The sequence below is a fragment of the Gadus chalcogrammus genome, chromosome 17, assembly GCF_026213295.1.
Source record: "Gadus chalcogrammus isolate NIFS_2021 chromosome 17, NIFS_Gcha_1.0, whole genome shotgun sequence".
NCBI classification, from domain to species: domain Eukaryota; kingdom Metazoa; phylum Chordata; class Actinopteri; order Gadiformes; family Gadidae; genus Gadus; species Gadus chalcogrammus.
In genome coordinates this window covers 8,527,604-8,548,374 of record NC_079428.1, presented here as the reverse complement: position 1 = coordinate 8,548,374, position 20,771 = coordinate 8,527,604, and the positions used below count along the sequence as shown (strand labels likewise).

The 20,771-nt window shown below is 46.0% G+C and overlaps 4 protein-coding genes across 12 annotated transcripts; 1 reads left to right on the top strand and 3 right to left on the bottom strand.

Annotated features, from left to right (window-relative positions):
• Positions 1–934: 934 nt before the first annotated feature.
• Positions 935–4,175, bottom strand: LOC130370337 (RNA-binding protein 4B-like). Of its 3 annotated transcripts, none has more exons than XM_056576085.1 (4): positions 3,977–4,170; positions 3,004–3,425; positions 2,738–2,840; positions 935–1,784 (listed from the first exon to the last, which is right to left on the bottom strand). In XM_056576085.1, exons 2-4 carry the CDS (start codon positions 3,410–3,412, stop codon positions 1,544–1,546), a joined length of 753 nt encoding a protein of 250 aa, XP_056432060.1. In that variant the 5' UTR covers positions 3,413–3,425; positions 3,977–4,170; the 3' UTR covers positions 935–1,543. The 3 variants fall into 3 exon arrangements, with proteins under 3 accessions (XP_056432060.1, XP_056432061.1, XP_056432059.1); XM_056576084.1 differs by having other exon boundaries at positions 1,697–1,784; positions 2,124–2,840; positions 3,977–4,175; XM_056576086.1 differs by lacking the exon at positions 2,738–2,840 and having other exon boundaries at positions 1,573–1,784; positions 3,977–4,171.
• A 636-nt stretch (positions 4,176–4,811) lies between these two features.
• On the top strand, positions 4,812–6,449 carry LOC130370342 (TRAF-interacting protein with FHA domain-containing protein A-like). Its single transcript, XM_056576090.1, has 2 exons — positions 4,812–4,941; positions 5,605–6,449. Exon 2 carries the CDS (start codon positions 5,626–5,628, stop codon positions 6,238–6,240), a length of 615 nt encoding a protein of 204 aa, XP_056432065.1. The 5' UTR covers positions 4,812–4,941; positions 5,605–5,625; the 3' UTR covers positions 6,241–6,449.
• A 1,054-nt stretch (positions 6,450–7,503) lies between these two features.
• LOC130370336 (RNA-binding protein 4B-like) lies at positions 7,504–13,682 on the bottom strand. Of its 7 annotated transcripts, none has more exons than XR_008893026.1 (5): positions 13,572–13,662; positions 12,324–12,754; positions 11,485–12,197; positions 9,232–10,141; positions 7,504–9,102 (listed from the first exon to the last, which is right to left on the bottom strand). XR_008893026.1 is itself a non-coding variant. In XM_056576082.1 (4 exons), the coding sequence occupies exons 2-3, from the start codon at positions 12,730–12,732 to the stop codon at positions 11,515–11,517; spliced, it is 1,092 nt and encodes a 363-aa protein (XP_056432057.1). In that variant the 5' UTR covers positions 12,733–12,754; positions 13,572–13,662; the 3' UTR covers positions 9,115–10,141; positions 11,485–11,514. The 7 variants fall into 7 exon arrangements, 2 of the variants coding, with proteins under 2 accessions (XP_056432057.1, XP_056432058.1); XR_008893027.1 differs by lacking the exon at positions 7,504–9,102 and having other exon boundaries at positions 9,115–9,716; positions 9,835–10,141; XR_008893024.1 differs by lacking the exon at positions 7,504–9,102 and having other exon boundaries at positions 9,115–9,940; positions 10,034–10,141.
• Positions 13,683–14,510: 828 nt separating this feature from the next.
• LOC130370351 (cornifelin homolog) lies at positions 14,511–19,139 on the bottom strand. The gene is made up of 4 exons (XM_056576098.1): positions 19,014–19,139; positions 16,242–16,367; positions 15,285–15,442; positions 14,511–15,010 (listed from the first exon to the last, which is right to left on the bottom strand). Exons 2-4 carry the CDS (start codon positions 16,363–16,365, stop codon positions 14,828–14,830), a joined length of 465 nt encoding a protein of 154 aa, XP_056432073.1. The 5' UTR covers positions 16,366–16,367; positions 19,014–19,139; the 3' UTR covers positions 14,511–14,827.
• Positions 19,140–20,771: the final 1,632 nt, after the last annotated feature.

Genomic DNA, 20,771 nt, shown 5'->3' with positions numbered 1-20,771 from the left:
GATCAATGTAAATACCTGACACCAATATCTAGGATTGGCAAGTCAATCCATACCATTTCTATCCATCTTAGTGATCATTTTCAGGGGTGACATTGAGAGGATTGAAAATAAAGCTTTAACTTGAGACTAGCCTGAGCTCAATATGTAGTTTAATGAAGAATGCCACTGGGAGCATTTCACTGGGTTAATAAACTCTTTTGAACAAAGTGTTCAAAATAAATTGTCAATATAAATCCAATTCAAAATAGTGCGTTAAAAAATGAGCAGGAAACGGTTAGTGATTGTGCCAGTGAAAGGCTATAGGCTGCAGGTTCTACATCCACTATTTATCAAACGCATTTAAAAAGAGAACCAAACACCTGGTCACCACCTGGAAAATTAGTTATTTTTCCCTTCTTAGGTTCCCCCGTTCTGTTTCCTAAAGTGTAGTTTCCTAAAATTCCTAAAGAGAGCTGTGTCGCATCAATGCTTAATCAGCAGGTAACCAACACAGCCAATGAGCGACAATGCATGCAACAGCAAGCCATTACCTTCTAGACAGAGTCATCTGGAACGCATAACATGTGCGGTGTTGGTGTCTGGTTCTCCTTTAAAACAAGTCACTGTGAAAACCTTCAGCACTCTCGTTACCTGTATCCTGGGGTTCTTGCATGTACTCACCTGGGGTTAAAAGAAAGAGCTCCACCACCGTGCCCCACATGAACGCGGTATAAATTAAAACACTAGGAGGACCTAAGAGCTGGAGTACAGCCGGACTAGGATCGGTTCCAAGCCCACTTGAGTGATGGGGAGGATGACGAATAGGCTACGTGGACACGAGGTTGGCGGTTAGCCGTTTGTGATCGAGGCTTCTCACTGCCGGCAAAAAAGGGGTCCCATTCTACCAGCAAGTGTGACGTTTAAAATCTCCCCCCCCCCCCCCTTCCTTTAAATCTACCCCAGTGCGACGTCACACATGAGACCAACCACCCAGACGTATGAGGGATAGATCAGCAACACCCAGTGGGCCATACTAACTGGTCATGCTGACCTACCCACCAAACAATCTGACCGTGGACACACCCACGTGTGGCGTCACTCACTAGGGTACATTTCGCCTTGAAGTGGCTGACCAACGTCATACCTGGTGGTGGAAGCGGGACCCTTTAATGGGACAGTTAGTCGGTATACAGGGTTTAATGGCGATCAGACATTTTATGCAGGGAGCGACGTTAGTCGACGAATATATTATAAAGAAACGTGCGACTGAAGTATCAAGAACATCGGGATCACGGTATGAGGCCTTTATTGAAAACCATTTCCAACAAAGGAGGCGACATTTTTCTTTAAAATCGCATTTCGGTATTCTTTCTTTACAGACGATGTGATATTTAAGTCACAGCAGAAGTTTACCAAGCTGTTATACGCCGTTGGAACGGGATGGCCCAGCAGATGGACCCAGTGCGTACGTTCGATACCAAATAGAACCTCCAAAACAAGTGACGCTTTTAAAAAAGCTTCCCATGGCACACACACAATAGTAGAACACTAATTAACGTAATTCTTACAAAATAAAAAACGACCTATAGCCATAGACTGTTAAAACGACTACAGCACAGTGACAAAGATAGAATCGATTAAAAATATGAAATCTGCTCCAGAATGTTATAATTAAAATTACAAATGAAATATAATCCATAAAGGAGACGAGGACGACGGTTCCTCCTGAGAGCGGGGAACGAAACGCGCTCCACCGTCGCTGGGGAAACGAAGAGCGCCGAGAGCATCTGGCGAGCGGAACGATCCTGTGGGATAGAGCAAAAATATAGAAAACATCAACATCACGCTCTGCAACTAGAGACAGCGGGCACTGGGGACCTACTCTAAAATATATATTTAGTATTAGTGCTTTTACTTTTGAGTCGAGTACCGCATCTTCCTCCACAGAGAAGGTACAATACAAAAATATATGACTCGTATAGTTTCTTACTTCCCCACATACGATTGAGACGGGGATGTTCGTCCCAGTGAAACCCGTCCTTCCTTACAACGTCCCTCCAACAAGAGGATTTTAATCAGCTTCCCTGCGAGACCAATGGACTCGGTGTGATTTATCGTTAGCGTAGCGCGCATGTTGTCCTCACCTTGACGTGCACGCTGGGAGGAGGGGGCGTGGGGGCGGAGGAGCTAATAAGCGTAGCGTGCCGGCGGTGGCGGAGGCAACCGCTCAGCATAGGGGTCCCGGGGGCGGTGCACCACCCCGTACGGCGGCGGCTGCCTAGAGGGGGAGAGGCGAGAGCGCTCGTAGCCGTAGCCGTTACCGGCGGGGGGCATGGGGCGGGGCGGCGCCCGGCGGAGGGGGCTACGCTCTCGGGGGTAGTACGAGGACGGTGGCGGGGGCAGGGCGCGGCGATCGTACGGGTCGAGCGGCGCCGTGAGGATGCGCTCACGGACGGCGATCGAGGGGGGAGGAGGGGGCACGGGGCCGGGGCGGCGGTCGTCGTAGGCGGCCGGCATGCCGTAGGGGCGGGCGCGGTACTTCTCGTAGTAGTCGACCACGCCGTAGGCCTCGCGCTCGCGCTCATAGGGCCGCTCGGCATACACCGCACGCCGGGGGGGAGGGGGCGGGGGAGGGGGCGTGGGGTAGCCGGGGGGCATGTGGTGGTGGGGGGGTTGGTGATGGTGGTGGTGGTGATGGGGTGGGCCCCTCATGTAGTTGGGCGGCGGTGGGGGGGGCTCGTGTCGGTCGCCCGGATACCCGTGTGGCGGCCAGTAGCCTCCCTCCTGGGGTGGGGGCGGGTAGTCGTCCTGTTCCTCGTGCCTTGGCCGGCTCTTGGAGATCTGCACGTGTATACGTTTACCTGGGGACGGACAGGGTGAGGTTTAGGAGGATAAATCGGTATGGAATGCACAGGCACAATGATAGCTTTTACTTGATAGACTAGATTAGGACTAAATTACACCCCGAAAGATGAAGCAATATTCATGTTGCCCCCTACTTTGTAACATCCATGTCCCCCTTACCTTGAAACTCTGTGTTGTCCAGACCCTTAATGGCATCCATGGCCTCCTCCGAGTTGCACATGTGAACGAACGCAAAGTTCTTGACGACGGCACACTCCGACACACTGCCGTACTCCTCGAACAGCGTGCGGAGCTCCCCGTCATCACCCTTGTCCACGTTGGCCACGTGCAGCTTCACGGCACCCTGGTTCTTGCCGTGGCTCGCCTCCACGTTGATCTGGGAGCCGTGGAGCTTGTGCAGATGCAGGGTCTTGATGGCCTTGACGGCCGCCTTGCGGTCATCCATGTGGACAAAGGCGAAGTTCTTGATAATGGAGCACTCGGTGACGGTGCCATGCTCTTTGAAGAGGGCCTCGATCTCCTCCTGGTCCGCCTCCCGCGGGAGGTTCCCCACGAATATCTTCACCATTCTACTTTTGGATCTGTTTCAACAATGTCAAAATGGGTCAATTGTATGCGTCAGGCCTTTGGTGCATTACCAGTCAAGGTAATGAGGGCTGGTGATTATTTGCAGTGATTCCCATATTCTCCTTTTTTTAGAAGCCTTTTAGAAGACATCTCATAAAAACCAGAGCATTTGATGGTGATTAACCCCTCAGCGACACATGCACTAGTTTACCTCGTGCAACCTACAGCACTAGGCTACCCTGACCTCATAAATCAGTCATAACCAAAGACAATTAAACATTTACGCATACGAAATAGTGTTATGCTTCTTAAATACATTTGCGTTACATTAACCGATATGCAGAGATCACCTTGGACGAAAGAATCCATTTCGGATAAATTGCGGCTAATGCTAAGTAGCTAGCTAGGCCATATTATCAACAAAGCCCCCCGATCCATCCACGGTTAATACCGACCTCCACTGCTTAATAAAATAATCAATACTTTCACTCTTTATTCCAACATTGATTTAACGTTGAAATCATGTACAATTGATCGATTTACAATAGAATACGTGAATTGTTACCTTTTAACCGGGAACCGGTAGCCTCAATGAATGGCGTTCAACCTTTGACTGTCACAACCCACTTCTTCTTCTTCTTTTTTAATGGCGTTCAATCATTAACTTATCGGGGTATTACCGCCCCCTATCGGCGGGCGTTCCTTTTCGGATTCGTAATTTCGGGGGCTGGAGTGGGGATCATCAGTTTAACAGGACCCGAAGAAGCCCCTATGGACTACGAACGAGGAAGGAACACACACACACGCACACACGCACGCACGCACGCACACACACGCACACACGCACACACGCACACACGCACACGCACACACACACACACACACACACACACACACACACACACACACACACACACACACACACACACACACACACACACACACACACACACACACACACACGTGTTTCATTGCATTGTATCAAAGTTCCTGTGGTGTGTTGGTCTGTGATTGATCCCTGTGTGTCCTACCCGTGTTATAATACCCACATTTCTTCCAACGCCCACATGATGTTGGATTAAACAGATTTTGCCTGTTTCACTGGTATGGTCCCAAATTTACTCTAGAGGTTTTGTATGCCCATATATGGTTTGGTCCGAAGCTCCGCCCCCCTGGCCGTGAGATGTTATCGATTTTAAATCCAAGTTATTTATTGATGCTTTATGGTGGAGGAAGCAGTTCAGAACCGTTCATAAGTTATTTCCCGATTTTTCTGCCTATTTTGGAAAAACCGAAGCCACTATTATTAGTAGTTACTTTCAGTTCTTCAACCTCACGTATCATCATTCTGGGAAGTGCACTCCCCCTTAAGATGAGAGCGTGGGAGGGAGTTGGAGAAAAGGGGGAGGATTGTTCCTGTCTGTCTACGCTCTGTTAGAAAAGCCACCGTTAGAATTGTGCCTGAAGTCCCTCCGAACATTTCGGCCTGGCAGTGGATGTCGTAGAAAGTCGCAGCAATTTCATGCAAAGGTAGGCACTTGCGGATGATTTAAAATGACTCACAGAGCCGTTTAGAAAGGCACCTTGTTTCAAAAGGCTACTTAAAGTAGTAGGCCTATGAGGATGAGTGGGATATTACTGAGCCTGTTCATATGCTTATCTGTCTGTGTGTCTCTCTCTGAAATTCATCCACTTTTGATATCTGTGAATAGCAAAAAAATTCGCATGTAAACATGTTAGAATCATTCTTACTAGAGATACCACATTTAAAATAAAAATAAGATTCAGGATTGCACAGGAAATTTGGTATAGCCTAAATATTTATTGTTGGTAAAATAAAACAAAAAATCATGTGGTCGAAAATATCCAATTTCAGAAAACAGACCTCAGTTGCCTTTCTGTGTTTGTGTTGCAATAATAATTGTGACATCCTTTTGGCCATTTTTACACAAATGCTTTACAGACATGAGTCTAAATCCCTTTGACTTCTATGAGTCTAAGGGATGTTATATCAATATTGTGCACAAATAATGTCAAATTCCGTCATTATGGAGAGGTGGCCGCTAGTTATTACGCAAATGAACACACGCTTTTACCCGAGGCAACTTGCAGTGTAGTTTGGGCAGGTAGGGGTTAGGCTCACTCTCCGGCCTCAGTGTTAACTCGTTCCTGTTATTCTGTGTTGCATTTCAGTCCACCGCCAGCTTATCCGTCATGGACGTCTCCCAGACCCTGGAGACTGAGGAGGACCAGTTAACCTGCCTCTACATCAGCCTCTACCATCCACAGCAAGGCGCCAAGGGCATGTTCCGCCTACTGCCCCTGGGCCCGGGCGCGGGGCACCACGCCCATCCCGCGGACGAGCCGCTGAGGTTCGGCCGCGACCAGCAGGCTTGTATCTTCGCCCTGGCCGACCCCCGTGTCTCCCGCAAGCAGCTGTCCGTCCAGGCCTTCCGGACCCCGCGGAGCCCCCACCTCCAGTTCAGCGTGCAGAGCCTGAGCCAGCGGGGCCGGGTGTCCGTGGACGGCGTCTCCCTGGTCTACCTGGAGAGGTTCGACGTCGGGTCCACGGCCCTGGTGAAGTTCGGCGACTACGAGATGCTGATCCGGGTGGAGCGGGGCGAGGCCTTGGCCAGCTTTGAGGTGCTCTTTGACGTACGTGAGGGCCGGCCGTCGAGGGCGGGGCAGGCGGAGGCGGGGCCCAGCATCGCTCCCGTCATGGAGACGGGGTGGTCGGAAAGACCGGCAGACCTGAGGAGCCACGAACAGGGGCCAATGGAGAGACAGGGGCCCATGGAGTCGGATGAGACCCTTCTGTATGTAAGCTGATCAAGAAGCTCTGATGCTGTTCTTCTTTACCGATCACCCTGGGATGATGGATGATTGTGTGGACATTTGTGGCCGCACATTTCATTACATGTATTTTCGAACTATTTTTATAACTTTGTGTGCCACGTCAAATCCAACATTTATTGCAAAATGATGGTTAAATATTTAGTCAATGAGACTGATTTGAGAGATTTTATTATTGACTTAACTTGTACTGTTTATTTAATCAATCTTTATAGAAAAAAATCATTGTTTGCTATTAAATGATTGAAAAAACATTAAGCTGTTGGTCTATTTTTGAATCAATGACAAAGCGAACAAGGGTTAAGTATTCACTGTCACATTCTGAGGAACGGGTTTTTTTTAGGAAGTCGTTAACGGACAGTGTCTTTATTCGAGCTAGGGTACTCAAATTACACAAAGCATTTCAAATCAGAAACTCAAGTTTTAAAGAGAAGCTTTACTTGCTTGTACCAGTCTGCTTCAGCTCAATCAAGGGATCCTCAATCAAGCAATGATTAAGATTAAGAAAAAATGCATAGGAATGAGAGTAAGTAACACCCAGGTTTTAGCAGGAAAACTTCCGCCTAGGGAGATACAAAAATGTGATCTGAGTGCATGAAACACTGACCCATTTGGGTTTCATAGAAGCAGGCGCGAGGGGCGTGGTCAGGCGTCAGAAAGCAGGTCACTCCCACTCGAGCGAGGTTAGTAGCCATAACAATCGCGTTTTACAGGGAATCACTCCCAACTTAACATAACAAAGCTAAGTCTTGAACCCATACACTCCTTTTTGTCCTTTTGCTATATGCTATATGTGCCGGCAGGAGTTTCGGCAAACATGAGTTGAGGATCTACCCATACTTACAGAGCCTTGTAATAGCCGTAACAGAAGCTCAAGCATGGAACCTGTGAATGGGTTGCTGTATGTCTTCAAATAGTCTCTGGTTTGGCCATTGATGTCTTACTTGATGCAGATACCAGTAGGTTATTGCCTCAAAATAGTCTATATTGTTCACATTCCGTCGAAGGGAAGGCTTCCTTTTTATTCACACACCAGTCGGAATGTGAAGAATCAGAATCAGAATCAGAATCTCTTTATTGTCATTGCACTAAGTGCAACGAAATTGGGGTAGAGGCTCTCAAAATAAGTGCTTTTTAAAACAAAAACTAACTGAGAAAAGGGTTATTTTTTTTAGAACTCTATAAATATATAGAACAAATCTATATATTTTAAAATGTCAGCCAATTTTAAAGGTCAGATTGGTATGATAATGCAATAATTTATAATTCTGGATTATTTAGAGAAATAACAGCTCTGGGGTGGAAACTGTTTTTAAGCCTATTTGTTTTTGATCTGATTGCCCTGAAGCGCCTCCAAGAGGGCAACGGTTCAAACCGGTTATGGCCTGGGTGGGATGAGTGTCTCAGGGTGCTATGAGCTCTCCTGAGGCAGTGTCTATTGTAGACATCCTCAAGAGAGAGAAGAGGACATCCAATGACTTCTTGTGCCGTTTTTATGACCCTCTGGAGCGCTTTCCTCTCAGCTGCAGTGCAACTGGCAAACCACAGCAAGATGCTGTAGCTTAGGACAGTCTCAATGGTGCAGCGATAAAAGGACATCAGCATTTTCTCCGGAAGATTGTTCTTCCTGAGGATCCTTAGGAAATAGTTTCTGTTGGGCCTTTTTCATAAGGGCCTTGGTGTTTATTATCCAGGTCAGGTCCTGCTGAATGTGCATGCCCAGGAACCTGAGGTCCGAGACTCTCTGCCCGCTCTCCCCGTTCATATAGATGGGCTGAATGTCCGGCTTATTCCTCCTATAATCAACGATCAGCTCTTTGTTCTTTGAGGTGTTGAGGATGAGGTTGTTCTCCGCACACCATGTAGAGGAAGTGAAAGAAATGTTTGAGCGTCGGACACATGTATCTGGTTGTAGTAAACCCTCCGTTTGTCAAGCATGACTTGTGGCACTTTTTTTGACCTCAGAATAAATGTTGATTTGAACCGTAAAGTTAAGTAGTTTAATCATTTCAAACGTTAACCTCACATGGCCTTTAGCTTTAGTCTGTATTGACCTGATATTATTCTGTCGAAGGAACAATGCTAAAACTAAATCATGAGCAGATGAGTTTGAGTGCTTACTTGTCTTGTGGGAAAGTGCTGTCAAAGTAGATATCTAGTCATAACCTTTATCTTCCTGCGATACCTTACAATCGAATATGGAAAAGCCAACTCTCAATGGTGTTGGTAATACCTGACCGTTGCCCTCGGTAAGTGAAAAGGAGAGGTTATTTTCCAGTGACCTACATTGATCCCTTTGATTTCCGTGCAGTTTTTTTAGTTAGTGATTAGAAAAAAATTGACACCAAGGCAAGGTCTGGATCAGAATAAATGCTTTATCTTTTTTTTTTTAATACAACGATATGTTATCACATGTTACTCTGCCACGTGCACCACAGAAGTTTCGGGTCAAGAGATCATTTGGGTTGTTCCTTCTACAAGATATGACAGACCTCTCATGTGCATCGTCACTGGGCTGGGCCTCAGCATGGAGGTCGAGTGAGGGGCCAGTTTCACGTTCCTTGAGTTGAGGACATGACCGGGGGCCCAGCAGCGCCTCTTTTATCCGAGTAGCCTGAAGACTGGTACTCAGCACAGCACCATGTCTGCACAGGGGCAGACATGGATGAGAGGCAGCAGGCAGTCACAGTGGCCCGTCTGCCCCCAATTAGTGAACCTGAGACATCCACTCGGGCCGTCTCCGCAAACGGCCTGTGTAATCTGGACACCCCACAATTCTTCACCCCCTCCCAGGCAGGCTCAGAAACATACATCTAACAGAGCAATTCCTTTTTTGAGCTGGTAAGTAGAGTTGTGGCCAAAAAAAACAACGTGTTTTAGGTCTAATCATAAAAACATGTTTATTACGTGCTTTTATTCATCGGGTGTGGTGATGTGTAAATTTTCCCAGACAGAACAGACACCCACCATGATCAGCATCTGTGCCTTTTCATCTGCATTCATTATGGGTGGGCTGGGGGGGATGACGACTTGGTTTGGTTTCAGTTTCATGACTGCATCACTGATCTACACTGGTTTTTGATGTAGTGGTTCTGATCCGTCAGCCTCACATCCTTTCCATGGAGTAAGACCGTATCGGCTGCCTGCAGTTGAAGAAATTACGACATTTTTTGACAAAAACTGTAAAGAGCATTACATGGGATCTCAAATGACACAATTTGAAGCCAGATCTTTGTATACATTAAACAAAAATTAAAAAAACATCCACATTTTAAGGCAGCTGGCTTCAACCAACAGGCACCAGTTAGATCATTCGGGGCTTAAAGATTTAAGCCCCGAGTTCTTCAATCTTGCCATCCTCCGGATTTCACAAAGGCTTTTACCCTTTCATAGAGTAAAGGCCTTTTCTTTTCAAGCAAGGTCTTACCCACACTTCCTTAGTACTTGGTGACCTACCCAGAAGATGGCAAATCCTCCCAGTTAATATTTTCCATATTCTTTGTGTTTAGAGTGATCCATCATAGTTCGGAAAATAGGGACTCTTCCTATTGGGCAAGCCACTGAAATCACCTTTGAAGCCTACACGTAGATTCCCATCAGCGCTGGGCCTGACTGGCGCTCAGCCAATACAGTTCAGCTGGCCGCAAGCCACCGCTGCCTTCCCAGGACGGCTCCCCTGCGGTGAGAGATCAGGGTACAGACACAGTTTAAACAAGAGGGCGGGATGTGCGCGGGATGTCACAGATGGTCATTTTGGTGTAGTACCTACCCAGCTCATCCTGTCAGAGGGCTCTCCTGATGGACACTTACCGTGTAGCGCCGACACCTGGCATAGCGTTACGTCAACCCCTGTGCAGGGGGCGAGGGGTATGGTAACCTACAAAGAGCACAAACACTGAGGATACCAGAGTAGGTAGCGCCAAACAATGGGGTGAAGGGTTAAGTGCAGTGAGAAGGGGAAGCAAAGGTCAATGGCAAATGCGTGAGAAATATGCATGATGGGAATTACACAATTGATACATGTACATCATTTTTTGTTTATTAACAGTTGTCGTAGCAACACGCGACCATATCGGAGCTAGGAATTACGGCTCAATTGCTTAAATTGAAACAAGGTTTAGTTACGAAATTAAGGATAGTTAAAAAATGAAACTTGGACTAGAAGGCCTCACCTATGATCGATGCAATGATGCGAGTAGGAACGCCGAATTCTTTGTTGGTAACATGTGTTTATTTAAAAGACTTGAAAATGAAAAGAGGTCTGAGGAAAATAAAATCAAACATGTCGTTGCTAGATGTATTAAAGATTCAATGTCCGCAAAAGTAAAATAATTCTAATTTTAGAACAACAGTGGAAATGTGATTCGTCATGCGTCGCAAATATATGGACTGTTAAAGTTGAACAATCTGTGACAAGCGCTATGATTACAACGCCACTACAACGGCATGATTCCTGTGACTAGAAACAATTCATAGCATTTTGAAAAAGAACAAACAGAAAACCCTACGAATAAATTGCCTCACACAAATCGGTTATTTAACTGACGAACAAATTAAGTCACAGTTTTCTTAGTCTATATAAAATAATGACCGAAAAGCAGAAAATAGTTATTTTTGTCGATTGACGTTTTGTTTAAGTAGATGAGGCACCTTCACCAGTAAACTGCAAACAGTAGAATTCTGAATAGTAAAACAAACATGACAACAAAATAATAATCAAAAGAAAGGCGCCAACATCAGCCCAAGGATGAGGACGTGTGATTCGAAGCCATCGAATGGTTTAAAAATTACGGACACTTCCGCAATAGTCGCTTCCGTGAAGCCTCATGGCGAACGCAACGCAATCCGCCGTAGACTACAGTGGGCGGTTCGAAGGGGGGGTTGCGGGTATAGCGCCACGTGCATCAGCAGACGACGATCTTGACATAGTCTAAACCTGGAAAGAGAGCACACCACACAGGTCAAGCCGGCTTTACACTACAGGACTCGCGCAAGTCTCATGTTTAGCACTTTCAGTCAAGATGTCGATGGTCATCACAATACACGTAACGGTTTCTTAATATGGTTTAACAGCTTGAATATTCTTTTAACGCAAGATTATCATCTTAACTGACCCAGCTCGTTTTATTCAAAGCGTTTTGGCCGCAGTATTGCCTCCTTCCCAACCTGGCGTGCCTGGTTCCCCCCACCTCGGTACGCCCCTGGTCATGCGCCACTCACCTTGGGTCTCTCTCTTGCTTTCCAGCGATGCTAATAGCCAGCATAGCGTGGCGGCGGCGGCGGCGGAGCTCCGTACGGGTCCCTGGGTCGGGGCAGCGCGTACATGGGGGGCCGGGGCACCGGTGACAGCCGGGACCTCTCGTACGAGTAGCCGTTGCCGGAGGGGGGCGGCGGGGTGGGGAGAGGAGTGCGCCGGATGGGACTCCTGTCCCTGGCGTAGTAGGCGGCGGCCGAAGTGGGTGGAGGAGGGGCGCCCAGGGAACGACCATCGTAAGGGTCGTAGGGCCGCTCCCTCGCAGAGGGGGGTGGTGGTGGGATGGGGGGCGCCCGCCTGTCCATGTAGGGCGCCGGGGCGTAGGAGGGCGCCGGGGCGTAGGACGGGGGTGCCGGGTAGGAAGGCGGGGCGGCGGAGGCGTAGGGCGCCGGGGCGTAGGGTCTTGCCCGGTACTTCTCGTAGTAGTCGACCACGTTGTATCCGTCCCGCTCGCCGCCGTACGGGTGCTCCGGGTAGGCGGGCCGACGCGGAGGAGGTGGCGGGGGTGGGGGAGGAGGGTACCCATGCATGCGCCCTCTGTAGTGCATGTCGGGGTGGTCCGGTCCCGGGTAATGCCGGGGAGGGAAGTAACCTCCCCGGTGCATGGGCGGAGGGTACTCCTCCTCCTCCTCTCCGCCCCGTGGGCGATTCCTCGACATCTGGACGTGGATGCGCTTGGCTGCAGGAAGACACTTTGTCAATCAGAGACCACCGACAACTCTATGCTAGAATTTAACAACCAAAGGCTTGCTTAGACCAGCAGCAGTGGGTACCACGCGACACATGAAAATATGCAATGACGTACCCTGGAACTCGGTGTTGTCCAGTCCCTTTATTGCGTCCATCGCTTCCTCGCTGTTGGGCATGTGCACAAAGGCGAAGTTCTTGATGATGGCGCACTCGGACACGTCTCCGTACTCCTCGAACAGCGCGCGGAGCTCGTCGTCGTGGCCCTTCTCCACGTTGGCGATGTGAAGCTTCACGGGCCCGTTGTTCTTGCCCCGGCTGGGCTCCACGTTGATGGGCCTGCCGTGGAGCTTGTGGCCGTGCAGCTCGCGGATGGCTTTGGTGGCCGACTTCCGGTCATCCATGTGAACAAAGGCGTAGTTCTTGTACTTGGCACACTCTGTGACCTGGCCGTACGGCGTGAACAGAGCCTCCAGCTCATCCTTCTCCGCCTCTTGGGCAATGTTCCCAATGAAGATCTTCACCATAGTGACGGCTCAGCGACGACCTCTAGAAGACATGACAAGAACAATAGAGTTTAAAACTATGTTTTGAGTCGCTCTCCAGCTTCCGCAAAGGACTCAAGACTCGCCGGTTCAGAGTTCAACTAGACTCTGTATATCAACCCCTCCCACTTGTTGGACGTTGTACGTCCTGGCCCTTTATGTACGCACTTATTGTAAGTTGTACGTCCTGCCACTTAATTGTGTGGCCTCTTATCCTAGCTATAATGGTATTATAGAGGGAATCAGTTAACCTAGCGATTGTTGGTATTTGGTTCTATGAACGTCCTTATTGCGACAGATATATATATTGCACCTTTTTTTAACAAATGTACTCAATGTGAGTCGCTTTGGATAAAAGCGTCTGCTAAATGCCCTAAATGTAAATGTAAAACAGCTCCGTAGTCGTGGTGTGTTAATGGCGGGCAGGAGAATGAGGAAGTCCAGGTCGACGTTCTACCCAACTAGCTGGATGACTTAAACGTAGACCTTGAAGCCCGCTACGGGAAGTACACAGGCTCCACAAAGTCGCTCTCAAATGTACACATCATGTACCCCCATCTATTCATATATATATATAGAACATATACGGTTGTAAAGAACACGATGAACCGCTCACATTAACGGTACATGTGTTGCTAGCACCTTTGCTATCCTGATCAGTCCATGCTAACTCAAGCTAATGTAGCTTTTTTTCCGCCATCTTAACACATTCATTTATGTTTTGAGAATTGACGAATATTCCTACCGTGCAGGTTTCATAAATTATCTGAATTACACCTTAAAATTCAATCAAAGTAGGACTAAAAGCGATGCGAACTTACCAAGACTGCCCGAACAACTACGGAGTCGAACACCGTCGAGTGAGGCTGACGTTGCGTGCGTCTTGGCGTGTACTACGTACGCAATGACGTATTCAACATACTGTAGCGTCACAGGGTTTGGGAGGAAAGGGCGGGCCTTTTGAGAGGGGGGTTCCGGGGGTTAACTTCCGGGTGGGTGTGTCCGGTTGTTGTGTTTTCAGGTTGAGCTGCGCCTGTCTGTCCGATTGTGGAATCTAATAAACCTGCTATCAACTTACTTCGCTCACTACCTCGCCTGTGGTCATTACAATACGTAAGGACGTTATAACGTACATCGGCAAGCATAGCCCTTTCCGGTAGAGCCCATCGAAACATATGAATGGGTTTCAATAGAAGGAAAGTAATTATTTTCTGGTCCCAGTCGTTATATCCCCTGGATTACAATATGTTGTTTGTGGAGTTAAATGATAATTTTTCATGCAAAGAAAACTAAAACATTTCACAAAAAACTTTAATAATGTTTGTGAACTACAGTTTATTATCATACATGCAGGCAACGCTCTAAACTTTAACAAGATACTTTCAAAAGAACACACGCACAGACACACACAGACAGACACACACACACACACACACACACACACACACACACACACACACACACACACACACACACACACACACACACAGGGCCGACGGACTGCGGGGGAAAGTGAGGCAGTCCTGGGGGGGCCCAAGGCAGAGGGGGGGCCCATGGCAATAAAAAAAAAAATCCACCAGCCCATAGTGTTAGGAATCGCACACGGCCACGTCTCCCCCCCGTCAACAATTGTTCTCTACCCCCCCCCCCGTCAACAATTGTTCTATACCCCCCCCGTCAACAATTCAGCGCAGGGGGCTGGTAGGGGGAATTCGGGGGGGGGGGGGGGGGGGGGGGGGGGGGGGGGGGCATCAGTACCTCTTGTATACAGGGCCCAGGATTTGGTGCCACGGCCCTGCACACACACACACACACACACACACACACACACACACACACACACACACACACACACACACACACACACACACACACACACACACACACACACACACAAACACACACGTTTTAACCAAGCCATCTTGCAAAGCCTTGAGCGGCACATTTCTTGGGTGGGCTCAAACCCGCAACCATAACGTCATGCCCCACCGGCTCTAAGCAAACATTTCCCAAAAAAGCTCCACAGCAATACAATTGCACTCCTTATTATCAAGTATAAAGCCTTGGGTCCTGCCTATTATTGTGGGGGACCGTAGCCTTGGACAGGGTAATATGCCGGAGGATTCGAGGTGACCTGCACGGTGGTGGAGGAGATGACCTGTGTGTGACGGCACCGGCGTTCCTTGAGTTCCCGTGCCAGCTGACAGTATGAGCATATGCCGCAGAACGTGACGATACAGCAGTCGTCGAAAATGGATCCCTGCAGTGGGAGGGAGGCGGTGGGGAATAGAGAAGACGCACACTCATTATTGATTCATTAATAATGAATTAATATTGTCTTTGATTTCAAAAACCCTATTTAATCTGTTAAGGAAAGTTGGAGTGAGTGAGTGAGTGAGTGAGGGTGAATGAGTGTGTTTTTCCACCCACAGGGGTTGTAAGAAAAAATGACTGTTATTGTGATATTTTGGATAAAAATAAAGGAAATCAGGTGAGTTGTTGTTGCATCGTAATTATTGTTGGGGCACACGTGCCTTTATGCGGTAGCGCTCTCTCACGGAGATCCGGAGGCCCAGGGCCACGGCTGGCACTATGCCGCTACACAGCTCCAGCAGGGGGAGACACAGACCCTCGCCGTGGTCGGCGCTGACCTGACACGCCAGGGCGCACGGGAAACAATACCCAAGGCAGCCTGCGCCGGGGTGCGCCACATTTGAGACAGGTATTATTATTTTGTCAAAGCACAGTTGAATACTTGATTCTGATTGATCAATCATTCCCCACGGGCATGCATTACTTTTCAATACCAGGACTCCTCTCCCCTTTTAAATGTCAAAATCCTACATTAAAATCAGAACTACCCACCAGATGTTGTTTGAAAACCCTAAAACACTATTCTCAAAGCACAGCGTGAGAATATTTGAGCTGATTGTTAGTAACTGAAGGACAAGCAGAGTAAAGCACTGAGCCTCCCCCTGCCACTTCAGGGTTGGTCAGCCACTTCCACTTCAGCAGTTTATTCATTACCGAGGGGACAAGATAGACGCATTTTGGGTGTTTGACTCCGAGCTCAAAGGTTCTGGGTTCGAGCCCGACATCCACCACAGTCAACCTGTAGTCATCCCTAAGCAAGTGTCAAGTTAATGGCTTGTCAAGTCGACAAGCCATTCACATAGACCTCTGAAGAATAAGTCTTGCCTCGAGGATCCGGTTCCATCAGTCAAATGTCAATGGGAAATAACATTGTGTTTTTGAATGATCGTTCATAACAAACTCTGTAGGTGGCGAAGACAAATGTACCATGTTATTTCCCATTGACATTTGATTGACAGAACCAGGAGCCTCGGAGGTGGGACTTATTCTTCAGAGGTCTATTGCAGGTCACAAATATAATAATCCGATTGGCCGAGAGATATAGAGTAAGCTTTCTTATTGGTGGACTGCAGACACTGGGGATGGTACATTGAGTCAGTATAGAAACAGATACCCACATATCTCCATGTCGTCACAGCAGCTGAACAAGCCGGATGACCACATCTCCCTCCCCGGCTCGAAAGCCGAGGTCACCACCACACTGGGCTGGTTGGTCATCACCTGTTGTTGGATCATCGCCATGGCTACGGACGGACAGACACAGGGAAAGAGAAAGATGATAAGAGAGTGATAGACAGATGTAAAACATGAGAGTCGTCTTGAGATATGAAACCAAAGCTGTGGCATGAGTTTCGGAGGAAATAAGGCTTTTTGAAACTTGGCCCAGATGGTTGATGGGGGAACCTATGAATTGTGGGTTTCTTGTTTACCTACTAGGTACTGTTTTCCATGAACAGGGTGGTACAGTCATAACACCACACAAAAATCTCGTCCTGTTTGTTGCTACCATTTTTAACTGAAAGTACAGCTTGAGTGTTTCTGGGGAATATATAACAATGAACCAAATAGTTACTAAAACCCGCCAACCAACCAATGTCTTCAGGTTACTGAGTAAGAAATAAGGTAAGAGAGGCTGACAAATTGCTTTGTACCATTTAGATCTTTGTAAAGTAGTAATTGGGTGCCTTTTGTAAGCTTTTGCTGCTGAAAAGGGTGACTCACTTAACCTACATTTTGCTTAATTTTTCCCAGATTTTGGTAATAAACACCCCTCCAAACTACACTGCCATTTACATGTCACTTTTTCCAGGCATATAGAATTAGAATTATATATTAAATCTTACATCTAAATCGGCATGCTAAATTTAAATCAAATCTTGTATCGAAATCGAAACCCTAAATCTAAATGCTTAATCTGAAGCTAAATCGTATACATGAATGGAAATCTTTATATATAAATCCAAATCCAAATCTCATCTCATTTTTTTTTTTTTTTTTTTTTTTTTTAGCAGCCAGTTGTTGGCAAATTGTACAAACGATATATTTAAGTATATCTAAAAACAAAATCTGCGTGTCTGGGTTACTTATGGGAGGTAGTGCAAATGTCTTGTGCTTAAGAGTTTGAATTCATTGGGACTAACTGCTCCGTGGGTTTTTGTGAGACAGAACAACAGTCCAACACAGGCACTCAAAACATTACACTTATCACCGTAGCATTCAACATGTTGCAATGTCGACTTCACATTGCCTGTAGACTAATTTTTCAGTATTTCAATGCCAAATGTCATGCCAAAAGATTTCTCAGATTTTGTGATTGGCTGATTGTATGAAAAAAGATAACCATATAGGGTACATAAAATATAAATGATTGCCTTTCTTCCTTTGGGTGCCAAATGTCTTGGTGGTTTGAGTTGTAAACATTGAGACTCAACTTCAAAACACATACTGATACCATCCTCTCCGAGTGCCAGCAAAGTCTCTTTTTTCTTCGCAAACTTCAGGTCCACCAATCCGTTCTGACAGCATTCTACAGATGTTTCATTGAATCCATAATCACCCTTAACATCACTTCCTGGTTTGGAGCACTGTCCAACATCCATAGGAACCCACTTAACAGAATCATTAAACTGAGCAGCAAAATAATTGGACATCAGCAGGAATCACTCAACACATACAACAAAAGGCCTAAGCAAAAAGCAACACAAATCACCTTGGACATCACACACTCTGCACAGCCAGTATTCCCTCTTACCCTCAGGCCACAGATACAGAGCACCTACAGTAAGGACAAACAGAGCCCTGTCAAGCTTTGCTCCGGCATCCAAAAGACTTTTGAATGGTTGAACCCCTCTTTGAACTTTCTCCTCTCGTTATAATACCTGGAATCTTTTTAAATTATTTATTTATTTCTCCTCCACTATGGAGATAATACTATTTATTCACAAGGCTTAGCAAGGATTTTTTATTTTATCTGCCATGTCTAGTGTGGGCTGATGGTGTGTGTGTGTGTGTGTGTGTGTGTGTGTGTGTGTGTGTGTGTGTGTGTGTGTGTGTGTGTGTGTGTGTGTGTGTGTGTGTGTGTGTGTGCGTGTGTTTGTTCATTGTATGTACAGTTGGGTATGGACACACCCTGCTGCTCCTCCACATCTGAAGTTCCTAATGGAAAAATAGAGTTCTTTGAGTTGAATTGAGACTATTGTAATGTGCCTCATATTGGTCAAGCTAATATTGTTTCTGTAGTCATAGCTTTAGATCATTGTGATGGGTGTCTCTGTAAGGACTGTGTCTGTGTGGCACAGTCCCACAGACACATCTCATGGGCTCGGCCTCTCAGGTGGTTTGGATGTTAGACAGCAGGCAGCAGATGTTCGGATAACTTCTTCCTCTTTTGGATCTCGAGCATTTATTAATGTATTTCTGAAACCTTGTGAATTCTGCTGCTGCCCGTTTTTGCCAGGAGGCTCTTTTTAAAAGGGATTCATTAAAAAAGTTTAATAAAAAAGTTTAAAAAAAATATTTATGAGTCAGGTGGTAACAAAAGTACTTTTAGGAAACTGAAGGTGCTGGACTTTTGTCGTTGCCTTCATTTACACTTTTTGAAAAAACAACATTCAACAAAACATCTTACATTTTTTACGTAAATTATTAATCTCAGATCCATGTTCATCCAATGTAAAATTGGGCGATTCTAGGGATAAACAATATATTATTTTTTATTGATAATCATAATTTCAAATGGAAGCACTTGAACTAGCCTTAAGCATATACTTAGAATAAACAATGCAAACAAACTAAAATAATTGCTAAATAATATTTAACCTCGACAATATGAAACACCAAACACGGGAATGAACTACTCCAAATAATATGAATACAAAATTGTGACAAACCTGCTTTTGAACGAAGCAAATGTCAGCCTTAATGTGGAGATGCAACTTAGATTGCACATTTGTCTGAACAAGCAACTGTTTATGTTACCCAGAACATTAATCCCCAGTCTATCGTAGCTCACAGGATGTGGCTACCCACCCTCAAACATGCTTTTTAGTTTCTCACACACACACACACACACACACACACACACACACACACACACACACACACACACACACACACACACACACACACACACACACACACACACACACACACGAGCTTGGTTCTGTCTTCTGCAAAACTTTTATTTCCTGTTGGAAAAATAAACAGTTCACATTAGAGATGCGCTCTCTTTAGCGTAGCGTACAGTCATTGGCTATACATCATACATCAGTTGCTGCCCCCACCCTTTGGAATTCACTCCCCTCCCACATCAAAGTCTCTCCAACCCTCTCTTCTTTCAAATCTGCCCTCAAAACATACCTTTTCAGACTAGCCTTCCCCACCTAACTCCCACCTTATTCTTCATGTTTAACCTCTGTTTTTCTTTTATTCCAGGTTGTATTACATAGTTTTGATAGGGCAATATGTAAAGCGTCTTTGAGTACCATATTAAGCGCTATATAAATTTCATTTATTATTTATTATTATTATTATTATTATTATTATTATCATGTACTGTCCTACTTCGGCGCTACTGGCCCATATCATCTAATCTAATACATATCAAAACACATGCTCTCAATAACAACACATCTTATAATACACATTAATCATATACACGTGCAATAGACCTGCTACTCTTAGCACATTACTCAGTATCTCTTCTTCAGTTAGTCTAACTACCAATGCTAGGCACCTAAATACATGTTCACTTTACTATTACAGGGCCCACAGGTAAGTATAAGCATGTAACCTCAATTATGAAAATACTGTCTCTTCTAAGTGTAGAATTAACTCTTTAAACATACTGTAAGTAAAGGTAAACATAAATGCATGAAGTCAAATGACCTAGAGCATTACAATAACATTACTCCAGACTGAATAACCTGGTCTTATTACTCGAATTAATCACTGTTTAACTGCTTTCATGTTGTTAAACCTTTATGAATTATACCTATGCACTGCCTTAACCTAATATAACTCTTCTTCAACCCACTGTCAGCACCTGTATTATTCTCACAATAGGCCTACTCTCGAAACTAAAAAAAAACTGTTCCTTTAACTGCATATGATATACGTCACCACACCCGCACTTGGAACTCGGCACAGAGATGGCGATCTCTCTGCTCCACTTCACCACTTTTTTTCAAGGCGAGGATAAAAGCATAGAAAGAGGTGAAAACCACTATAAGTCGGGGCATGTGGAGAGTTTTAGTTATGTGCCATCTCTATGTGCCATCTCTGTGCCGAGTTCCAAGTGCGGGTGTGGTGACGTATATCATATGCGTCGAGAGCAGCGAAGAGCTGTAGTTCATAATGCGGCCTCACATAAAACCTAAAATTATCAAAGTTCTTCACGAAACTTTTTAGTTTTCTTTGCATGAAAAATTATCATTTAAATCCAAAAACAACATATGTGTAATCCAGGGCATATAAAGACTGGGACCAGAAAATAATTATTTTCTCTCCATTGACACCCATTCATATTTTTCGATCTCATAGGTCCCATGAGCCCCACCCGAAGGGGCGGGACTTCGCCACTCCATAGACCTTTATGGTTGATTAGGTCAGGGTCCTTGATGGTTGATTTGCTCAGGGTCCTTGATGGT